This window comes from Phaseolus vulgaris, chromosome 2 (assembly GCF_000499845.2).
Source record: "Phaseolus vulgaris cultivar G19833 chromosome 2, P. vulgaris v2.0, whole genome shotgun sequence".
Classification (NCBI taxonomy): Eukaryota; Viridiplantae; Streptophyta; class Magnoliopsida; order Fabales; family Fabaceae; genus Phaseolus; species Phaseolus vulgaris.
Genome location: NC_023758.2, coordinates 49,558,504 through 49,569,487, shown reverse-complemented (window position 1 = coordinate 49,569,487; position 10,984 = coordinate 49,558,504). Strand labels below are relative to the sequence as shown.

Sequence of the window (10,984 nt, the reverse complement as noted above, 5' to 3'; positions counted from 1 at the left end):
CTTATTAAGAGCTTTTAGTTTATATTCTATGCATTAATTTTAATCTTATAACACTGGAGCACTATAAATATTGTAATCTATCACAAGCAGGAATTTTATTTATAAAAATAAAAATAATAAAACATATTTACAATTTAAAATTATTAACTACAATATTTTAAAATTATATGTAGTAAAAAAAGTAACTATTATTCTTTATTTTTTCACCTTACACAATTTAAAACTAATACTTAAAAATAATATAAAATAATTGACTTAAATATTGTTTATATCCATATAAATATGTTTTACTTTATATTTCTTATATTTGAGTATGTTATGTCATTTATTCTATGCATAAGAGTTACTCTACATTAAGTTAAGTAAGAATGGAGAAAAATTAGGGTTTCATGAACATTAAACTAGTTTTCATATCGAATTACTTTCATCCCACTTGTCACCCTTATATATAGGTGATGTTATTCATGTGAATCTTGTCACCCTTACATAGGTGATGTTATTCATGTGAATTTGTTGAACATTATTGATTTATTGTTGCATTGTTAAGAATGGATGAAGACTCATAGGATGAATTTATTTAAAGAAATTAATCGTGGCATGATGAATATGTTGTGATGGATATGAACGAGTAGACCAACTCAAAAGGTCATACATATGGATGGGATGTCAATGATAAGTGATTAGAATGTTGTTAACATATTTGCATTTTTTGCTTACTGATACTTGGCTGACACATATTTATGTAAAGACATACTAGTGTAGCTAAGAGGATTACTATACTCGATATAAGATACACGTTTGCTAGTAGATATAATGTTGTATTTGTGTATCTATTATTGAAGCAAAATATGATGATATTCTCATTGCAAAGTAAATCTTCCACAAATGTTGGTCTACATCAACTCATACATATTGGATATGTGTATGTTTCACATTTAGTTAAAGTATTATATATGTGATTATCTTTTATATCGTTATAGGCAATTAATATTACATTGTACATTTATAAAACATGTGCATTTAAAACTACAGGATGGTATTCACATACCAACTATAAACATCTTAAGGTCTACATTTGTTGTTATCTGAATGTTAGGTTATGGTCATCACTCCATATTAGTTAGATGCAAGTATTTGCACAATTGTGTAAGGAGTTACACTCATATATTAGGCTTGCAAATGATTGATTTAATGTTGTATATTATTTAGATTGTGTTAATTTATTTGAATTGAACAAATTTTGATTGAAAATGTGTTATAAGAGTGACTACGCACCAATTCTTAAACTTAAAATGAAAATGATTTGAGAAATAACTTTTCAAAATAGAATAAAATTCTCATATGGTTAATCTCATGAGAATATAAAGAAAAAAATTCAAACTCAATATCTTCTCATATTATTATCTTCTGGTCTTAAAATTATTTTGTTTGTAATTTAAATTACAACTCAATTATAAGTGAACACCATTCAGTTGAAAGCCATGGTATAAGTCTTCTCTTTACAAGTTTAATTAGAATTATAGAATGAAAAAAAAATATTTTCACTAGTCTTTGATGACACAACAAGTGTTTGAATACAATATATTAAACTTGTTAGGCTTGTCTAGAAACAAACAACAGTGTTTCAGTGTTTAGCAGTGCATTGGGCTAATCTAAGAGAATCTACACTACATGGGATCTAGTCACGAATTCTGTAAAAAAATTGTTATTATTGTGGTCCTCCAAACATCATGTGACAGTTGTTCCAGTTTCTTACCTTTCTTTATTATTTCTGATCTAGAATGTCTGTAATTTTTATCAATTATACATTATGATTATAGTACTATATTAACAGTAGAACAATTTTAGAATAATATTGTTTCCTAACAGAAAAAGTGATCTTTAAATAGTTAAGCTGTTTTACCTAAGTCAAATTTAGAAAGATCAATTTTGTGGGGTTTTATCAGAATGGTTTATGGGGTAACTGTGGAGTTGGTAGGAGGAGAAGAGGAGCATCAGCATCCGAATATTCTGCCTGATATGCCTTTCTCTTAAGATGAATTTCGAATATTCTGTTCTTTCATGCTTATTCGCTCCCACTGTTGCATGCATATACCAATATACATCCCTCCACTTCCACTCTCTATCTTCCACAACTCTTTTGCTTCTTCACCATGTCCATCTCCTTTCTCCTCACCCTCTTCATCACCTCTTCCCTCTCTTCTCTTTCTGCATATGCACAACTCCTCAGATTTTCACACTCTTCTAAACATGATGCTTCTCTTAGCTTCTTAGTGCTTGGTGACTGGGGCAGAAGAGGCGCTTTCAACCAATCACAAGTTGCTTTCCAGGTTCCTTTTCATGCAAATATACCACCCATTTAGCTGCTGTAACATTATTTAATTTGTTTTCATCTTCTAGTACATCATAGCATCTTGTCTTCTAGATTGCTCCTCGTTGCATCCTTAAACGGCTGAGAACAATGTTATGTTTATGTCTGAAAAAATGAACGTGCAGATGGGAAAGGTGGGAGAGAGACTTGATATCGACTTTGTAGTTTCCACTGGGGACAACTTCTATGACAATGGACTAATCAGTGAACACGACAACGCCTTTGCAGAGTCGTTTACCAAAATTTACACTGCAGAAAGCCTGCAAAAACAGTGGTATAGCGGTAATATCCTAAACAATAACGATGATGACAAAGAGTTACAGTGCAGAGTGTAGTAGAGCTTATGATATGCTTAAACTTTTGTATTATGGTGGATGCAGTGTTAGGCAACCACGACTACAGGGGTGATGCAGAGGCCCAGCTCAGCCCAGTCCTTAGAGAAATGGATAGTAGATGGCTCTGCCTGAGATCATTTATTGTAGATTCAGGTAGTTTATGCTTTTTTTTCATTTCATCGACTAGAGATAAGAGATAAGAGCATGTTAGGCTTAAAATTTTATTTCATAATACTTCGTTTCAGCTTATCCTTCTAGGGTTAAAACCCGTGCACTAATCTGATGTACTTCTCCTGCAGAGCTTGTTGATATTTTCTTTGTAGACACCACTCCTTTTGTTGAAAAGTACTTCACTGAACCACAGAAACACAAGTACGATTGGGGAGGCATTGGACCACAGAAACCTTATATTACTAACTTACTCAAGGTATGCATGGACAAATTCATTACTTTTTCCTCTTGGGCAAGATCAATCCGTTTTTGACGGCAGAATAATCATATTTTTGTCGATAATTAGTGTTTTGAATTATATGTTTCAGGACTTAGAATTGGCACTGAAGGAGTCAAGAGCACAATGGAAGATTGTTGTTGGTCACCATACCATTAGAAGTGTTGGGCATCACGGTGATACTCAAGAACTTGTAGAGAAGCTGCTCCCAATCCTTCAGGTAACTAAAAGCTAAGAACTGAAGATGATGTTGGTCTCCCTCCTTGTGAAAAACCAACTGGTCTGATTTTACTTTGAAATTTCAGGCAAATAATATTGATTTTTACATGAATGGACATGATCATTGTCTTGAACACATCAGTGACACAGAGAGGTAAAACTGAATGAATTTATCTAAGATTGTTTTACAAGGAACGAAGGCAGAGTAATATATTTATCTGATAAAGGAACTTGTGTGCAGCCCCATTCAGTTCTTGACTAGCGGAGCAGGGTCAAAGGCTTGGAGTGGAGACCTTCAACAAATGAATCGAAGAGGCCTAAATTTCTTCTATGATGGACAAGGCTTCATGTCCGTTCAATTGACTCAGACTCATGCCACCATTGAGTTCTATGATGTTTTTGGCAACGTTTTGCACACACTGGCTTCTTCAAAACAGCCACATTCTTTCATGTAAACTTCAGTATGTTAAATAAATGAAATTTTGATGGCTCAACTCAATTCCCATTTTATTTATTTATTTTTTGTTGATTTAGGCATAAGTGAACTAAAAAACTGTTTTCTTCACAAAATTAATTTTGGAAAAAGGCAGCACTAACCTATCGAGATATGTAATAAGTAATAATCACATTTAAATGAAAAATCAAGAGTTATCTAGCACTAGCAGCTTAATAACTACAAACCTGAATTTACAGAGCCAGCAAAACCCAAATTATTAGAACCCAATCTGTCCCCAATATACAATCCCTGCAGTTGTGTTGCCTCAAGAGATTCACAAGAGAAGAGGGAAAAAGAAAAAAACCAAACTATATAAATTGATCCATGAGTAAACACCTGTTGTTTAGCATGATCCACCTCTTGCTCTAAATGCATCAGCTTCAAACGACATGATTCCAACTTCTGAACGTATGCCTGTGAAAAAACATCAGAAATCACATGATATAGTATATGTAAACACTTGTTGCATGCTTAGTATATCTTTCGATGCATAAGCCTTCAAACCTTTCTCCTCAAACTACTCTTCCGAGCAGCCTCTCGATTTTGTGCAAGACGTCTTTGTGTCTGCATGTTTCAACATGTTAAATTGCTTATTTTTTCACCATATAAGTATAAAAGAAGAAAAAAGTTATGAATACAAGTCAGACATTCAAAACTGTGAAGCAGAGGACCTCTTTTTTTTTTTTTTTTTTATCAGCAAAGAATGAAATTAAATTAAGAGCCAACCCTTTTACAGTAGAGGACCTCTTAATTTGCAGTGCATGTGCAGTTTCCTTAGAGTCCAGGGGTCTAAAATACTTTCTGATGTCACTCAATTTCTACATAAAGGTAAAGATGGAGGCAGAAGAAAAGAGTAAATGGTGTGGCTTCCACGCTTGAATATCACTAAGATTAAGTCTATTGTTGGAAATGGCTTAAATAAACTTATCACATTACACAACAACACCCAATAGAATGTGGCAACCAAAGTGAGAGTATATCTAAGTATGGCATTAAGTATATAAATTTCCTAGTAAAAGGAACATCTTGAGAAGCTAAGGACAGAAGTATCTGTATTAAGATAATTACATACTGAAGTTAGCATTTATAAGTTCTGCATCTTCTCTATTTTCTTCTCTGTTAGCCACTGCCTTTATTCCTTAAAATCAACACAAACTCATTCACAAATCTTATTTTTTATGTCTCCCCTGTTTACCAGCTAATTGTTTTCTTTAGAAGAATGAGACAAGATATTATTCTAGTATCAGTGTTTCATCAACAAACAACTACGGCATACCTGTTGCATTGCCAATTTTGACAATGTCTCTGAAACCAATTGTACCAGTGAGGCTCATCAATAACCAGTTGACATCAGGGATGTAAATCTGCCCGTTTATAGCTTTTGATGTGTAAATCTGCCAGTAATGAAACATTATACACATCTATGGAAAATGAACAAACATCATCCCTCCTATTCTTGTTTCTTTTTGTCAATATTAATTTTCAACACCAAATGTCAATTTACCCAGTATTTTAAAATGCCCAAAGTTGCCCCAGGTTTCATTGTTGTGACTTCCAAATTTACTAAAGGTATTATCTTAAATTACTATAAATAATAAAGGAAAACTTGTTAGAGCTTATCATTTGAAAATAAAAAATAAGTCTGTGTTTGAACTTTGAAAGTCAGTACAGTAACAGAGAAGTAGCATATCATAAGATGAATTAGTTAATTTCAAGTAAGTAATACATAGAGTAAAACAAGGAAATGACGCCATATGACGACCAAGGGAAAATCTGTTCCTCAGGACAATGAATCAGATGTAAAATTGAATGATAGAGAAGTGATGGCAAATTGATATAGCATACCATCTCACAAGTGAACATAGCTGATTGTATGCAAGTCACCGATGAGCTGAGAAACTTTTTGATAAACATTTCTAAAACATAAAAACAAAATTAAGTTGTGTAAGAACACATTTCATATTTTCTTCTTGTTTTTTTTTTCCCTCCTACTTATGGATAATTTTCCTACATACAAGCTCTTCATATTAAAAAATGACTTGTATGTATCCGTCTCCGTTCCCTGTCTATTTTCCCACATTTTATTGTTGATATCTCTCACAATTTAGGTCATATTGCTGTTATGATCATAATACTATTGCTTGGTCGTAGTTTCAAGGGCTATATCAAGGTTTATGGAGTCACCAGAGCAGCAATTGTAGTCACATTTGTCCAAAATTTTGCACAATACAAAGAATTGGGACAAGAACCTAAGTTCTACTAAAATTAAGACCATAATATTGTTAATAATTAAACACAATTATTTTTTGTTGTTTTATGCATAAACAAACAGCAAGGTAAATGACGAGTGAAGTTACTAGTTTGATTGAAAGAGTGAAAGTAACAATAACGAAAACAAAAAATCTTTCAGCAGAAGCACAACACCTTCTAGGCCTTGGGCCGCATGAAATGGGGGAAATTGCGGCGGCGCGTGGATGACAACACTATTACTCAACCGTTGAACCTGTTACGTGAAGTTGTGAATTTCAGCAAAACAAAAAATTCCAACTTAACAGCAACACCTACTTTATACCAACCTTTGGAGAATCAGTGAAGAAACAAGACGTTTTTTCCGAACCTTTCACTCGTTGTTTGGAGCTAGGAAGTTTCAAAGAAGGTGCAGAAACTGATATGTGGTCCCAGTAACAGCCTTCTGATTCCACCCACATACTTTTCCCCCCTTGTCCCTTAGCGTATTCATTGCACAATTATGCATGCCGTGCCAACGTCCTACGTCCCATTATAACGTATAAGTTATCTATGCTACTTTGACAAAAACGCTCACACCATCTTCTGTTTCACTCGGAGTTGCTCATCAAATTGTTAAACTTAAAAGGCAATTTTAGTTTAATTTCACCTTTCAACCAATTTACGGGAAGTTCATCAAATTGAGTCACGCATCTCTACTATTTGTAATGTTGGATATGCTTGATAAGATTCCACGTCCTTTTCTTTTTCTTATATAAATTGTCTGCACCTGAAGAGTTGGAAACACCAACACACAAACACATGGCTGGTTTGGGTGTATGGTTGGCTTTCATTGGTGTGTGCTTTCTGAATGTATCAGCTCTTCTTCAACGCCTAGAGCACCCTGTCAAAGCTGATGGCTCACTTAGTCTTGTGGTCATTGGAGACTGGGGAAGGAAAGGAACCTACAACCAATCTGAAGTTTCTGCTCAGGTCTTTGTTACATTACATGCATTCTTCATCTAACAAAGCTTAAGAATTTCAGTCACAAAAATTCTAGCTTCTTCTACCCCACCTCCTTTTCTCATTACTAGTGGTTACAAAAACTTGAGGGAAAGACTTAGCAGTGGTGAGATTGCTTCCTATCACTTCCAAGTCACACGTTCAAATTCTATCCTCTTCGGTGCCAACTTGTGTTCCAATTAGTCTAGTGCCTTACATGTTCACCATAATCTTTTAATTAGGATTTGGAACTTACTCAGCATATCATCTTTGTGAATCCTTTTACTTGCTCATTTGGGGCATGTGTTTTTTTTTGCTGCGGTGCTTGTGTAATTAGTTAAACTAATGGTTATGGAACTTTCTCTGCTAAAGCAAAAGCTGGTGCTTTTTAGACTCTCATCTCTTTGCATATGTGATATGTCAGATGGGAAGAGTTGGCGCAAAGCTAAATATCGACTTTGTGATATCCACTGGAGACAATTTTTATGACGATGGATTGAGTGGTGTAGACGACCCTGCTTTTGAATTATCCTTCTCAAAAATCTACACTGCCAAGAGCCTCCAAAAGCAGTGGTATAGTGGTGAGTTCAGACACACCAACTATTGATGTATAAGCAAAAATAAACTGTTCTTCTAATCTTCCATTCTTGTGTCCGTTCAATGTGTTTCAGTGCTGGGCAACCATGACTACAGGGGAGACGTGGAAGCACAATTGAATACAATCCTTCAGAAAATTGATCCCAGATGGATCTGCCAAAGATCCTTTATTGTTGATACTGGTAAGGTGGCTTCTCAATGTAGGTTTAAATCCTGGATATCAATCATTAAGTAGTATTCTGCTAATCTTAAAACTCTCCAGAAATTGCTGAGTTCTTCTTCGTTGATACAACACCTTTTGTGGACAAGTATTTTCTTAAGCCCAAGGACCACAAGTATGATTGGACAGGAGTGCTTCCCAGGGACAAATATTTATCAAAGCTCTTAAAGGTAAATCTCAAGCAAGAAGGCAACTCTCGAGAGAACTTTGATTTGAGTAATGAAATGTTTTTTTGACACTTTTACTCGTTCAAAGTTCTCTATAAAGTTGTCTTCTAGATAAATTTCTAGATTCCTCCTAATAGTGTTGACCTAATCTGACTTTAGAAATTAAGTGTTTGTCTAACCTCATTTAGAATCATCGTCATAATTTTCATCTCTTTTAAATTTTTACAATTCTCCATGTTTCCGCAATAGTCTTCTTCATCTGTAGATCAAAACAATGAAGAAAATTTACCAATGAAAATGCAAGCTAGGATTGCATAATCTCTTAATCTTTATCATCACAACGGATTAAGATAAAAAGAAATCCAATACAGTTTTCCCTTTCTCTTTATCGTAGGATTTGGAAATAGCATTAAAGGATTCTACTGCCAAGTGGAAGATTGTTGTGGGGCATCATCCTGTAAGAAGCATAGGACACCATGGTGACACCCAAGAGCTCATAAGGCACCTCCTGCCAATTCTTGAGGTCATTTAGCCAAAATTTATTACAAAGAAAATCCTATTCGTATCCTAGACTAGTGAAATGAGTGCAGCCTTAACTGATAAAATTAAAATTGCAGGCAAATGATGTGGATATGTACATTAATGGGCATGACCACTGCTTGGAACACATAAGTAGCACAAGCAGGTGTGTGTTAACGTATTGTTTGCTAACTAAATCATGATAAATATATGATGGTATTACTATTGAGTGTTGTTGCAGCCAAATCCAATTCTTAACCAGTGGTGGAGGTTCAAAGGCATGGAAAGGAGACATTGATAAAAATAGGAAAGATGGGGCAAAGTTTTACTATGATGGACAAGGATTTATGAGTATGGAGATTGAAGAAAGCAATGCCAAAGTTGTTTATTATGATATTTTTGGCAAAGTTTTGCATGTTGTGAATCTGTCCAAGGGGTTACGTTCTGTGTATGCCACATAATTCCCTTATTTAAGAGATTAGAAACACAGTTACAGCATTTGTAAACAGTGAATAACTCCATCGCATCAAGATTCAGGTTGTTAAAACATCATTTCTTATCTTTTATTGCACCGACAAATTATGAAATCATGTTTCTTTGGATTTTGCATATATCACTTCGTTACACCAACTGCATTAGAGATCCTAGGAGCAATATCAAAGTCAAGTAGATTACCATACCTATCAAACTTTAATATATAGTTGAAATAGTATAAAAAAAATATTCAAAACTAGTTTATTATTATCTCATTTATATTCTTCATTCAAGGATATTATAGAGAAATTATTGTTTGTCCTTGTATAAGATATTTATGACTCAAACCTACAAGATTAGAGACTAAGATTTTCCAATGTTGATAACTTAATTCTTCACCAAATATCATTATCCAAGTTATCATTACTGATAAAAAGTGGACTTTAAGTCTAACTTAACTTCATAAAACTGACTCATAAAAATAAGGTTTGCACCCACTTATATATTATGAAATGTTGTTATTTCTAGTCGATTTAATAGTTTATAAGTTAAGTCAACTCATTGACAAATTAATTGTCTTTCATTTTCACAAATTCAAACTCTCTTATTAGATTTGGAGTTTGTATTATCTTCATTCTATCACTCTTTTAAAACTACTCATTCAACTGATCTCAAACTTCCTTGATAGTTGCAGAATAACAATAAAAATATTATATGAAGCTTTTTCTATAGTTTGAATATTACTATTTATCATTATTTCTCAAAGAATTTGATTTTTAAGTAACTCGTTATCTTTAAAAGCCACAAATGAAAATTGTTATTAGAAAAAATTGGTGATGAAGTCCTTCATACCTGAGGAAGTATGTGAACAGTGCTGTCTTTCGTAAATTCGTACTCCTTCGCCAATAATAAATGAGTCAATTCTAATTAAGCTTTAAAGAACATTTAATTTTTAAATATCATAATAAAAGTATTGACGATAAAAAGAATTAAATCATAATAAACTCAAAATAAATTTTAACGGAAATGAGATATGAAAATCAATAAAAAAAATTTACAGAAAAAATTGAATACTCCACCATCATAAAATAAATTTATAAAAGTTGCTTATTGCGATGCTTATAAAAATAGTAAAATAAAACAATCTGATTATTGCGACTCAGACTGGGGAGGTTGTTAGACAACTCGAAGATCCATATGGATATTGCATTTTTCTTGGTTCTTCTATTATCAAGTCAAAAAAACAGACAAACGTAACAAGATCATCAGCGGAAGTAGAATACCGTGCAATGGCCAATACTTGTGTTGGAGATAGTTTAGTTACGATATCTGTTGCAGGATTTAAAGGTGTCATGTAACTTGTCAGCTCAACTTTACTGTGACAATCAAGCGGTTTTTAGCTGGGATAATCAATCCTTCATATGTACAGACACAGTATTAGCTCGCATATATTTTTACGAAGGCATTGGGCAAGTAACGATTTTTTACGCTACGATACAGGTTAGTTGGGAGTTCTTAATCTTCACCTACCAATTTTGAGGGGAGTATTTATCAAATTATATGCAATTATCAATTATTGTATGTAATATTTGACGATATTGTATCCAATTATATACAATTAATTTAACTACCTCATTGTAATTTGGGAGAGAAACTCCTATATATTTCCTATACATGAAGTGATGTAATATTCACATAACAGAATACGAAACATCTCTTCTTCTTACCATTTTTATCATTTTCTTATAATGTGCAGAAGGGGTAGAGAGGATCTGCATGAAAAGTGATTTCTCTTATCTCTTCATAGGCAAAGATGTGAGAGGAAAACCACCTAGGATGATGGTGTTTTTCCTTTTTGCCATTCTTTTTTTTTTGTCATTCATGCAATAATATATATAATAATAAAATTT

The 10,984-nt window shown here is 33.4% G+C and overlaps 3 protein-coding genes across 6 annotated transcripts; 2 read left to right on the top strand and 1 right to left on the bottom strand.

The window, feature by feature from the left end:
• The first annotated feature begins 1,910 nt into the window (after window positions 1-1,910).
• On the top strand, window positions 1,911-3,867 carry LOC137813064 (purple acid phosphatase 17-like). The gene is made up of 7 exons (XM_068615360.1): window positions 1,911-2,330; window positions 2,497-2,653; window positions 2,752-2,859; window positions 3,006-3,133; window positions 3,246-3,374; window positions 3,460-3,527; window positions 3,615-3,867. Exons 1-7 carry the CDS (start codon window positions 2,154-2,156, stop codon window positions 3,826-3,828), a joined length of 981 nt encoding a protein of 326 aa, XP_068471461.1. The 5' UTR covers window positions 1,911-2,153; the 3' UTR covers window positions 3,829-3,867.
• Window positions 3,868-3,981: 114 nt separating this feature from the next.
• Window positions 3,982-6,729, bottom strand: LOC137813065 (potassium transporter 18-like). Of its 4 annotated transcripts, none has more exons than XR_011081326.1 (7): window positions 6,446-6,729; window positions 6,294-6,372; window positions 5,715-5,785; window positions 5,146-5,263; window positions 4,596-4,687; window positions 4,374-4,433; window positions 4,204-4,283 (listed from the first exon to the last, which is right to left on the bottom strand). XR_011081326.1 is itself a non-coding variant. In XM_068615361.1 (6 exons), exons 1-5 carry the CDS (start codon window positions 6,575-6,577, stop codon window positions 4,387-4,389), a joined length of 447 nt encoding a protein of 148 aa, XP_068471462.1. In that variant the 5' UTR covers window positions 6,578-6,719; the 3' UTR covers window positions 3,982-4,283; window positions 4,374-4,386. The 4 variants fall into 4 exon arrangements, 1 of the variants encoding a protein (XP_068471462.1); XR_011081327.1 differs by having other exon boundaries at window positions 4,205-4,283; window positions 4,614-4,687; XR_011081325.1 differs by lacking the exon at window positions 4,596-4,687 and adding an exon at window positions 3,982-4,118 and having other exon boundaries at window positions 4,206-4,433.
• LOC137813063 (purple acid phosphatase 3-like) lies at window positions 6,651-9,147 on the top strand. Its single transcript, XM_068615359.1, has 7 exons — window positions 6,651-7,088; window positions 7,522-7,678; window positions 7,769-7,876; window positions 7,957-8,084; window positions 8,476-8,604; window positions 8,699-8,766; window positions 8,842-9,147. The coding sequence occupies exons 1-7, from the start codon at window positions 6,918-6,920 to the stop codon at window positions 9,059-9,061; spliced, it is 981 nt and encodes a 326-aa protein (XP_068471460.1). The 5' UTR covers window positions 6,651-6,917; the 3' UTR covers window positions 9,062-9,147.
• Window positions 9,148-10,984: the final 1,837 nt, after the last annotated feature.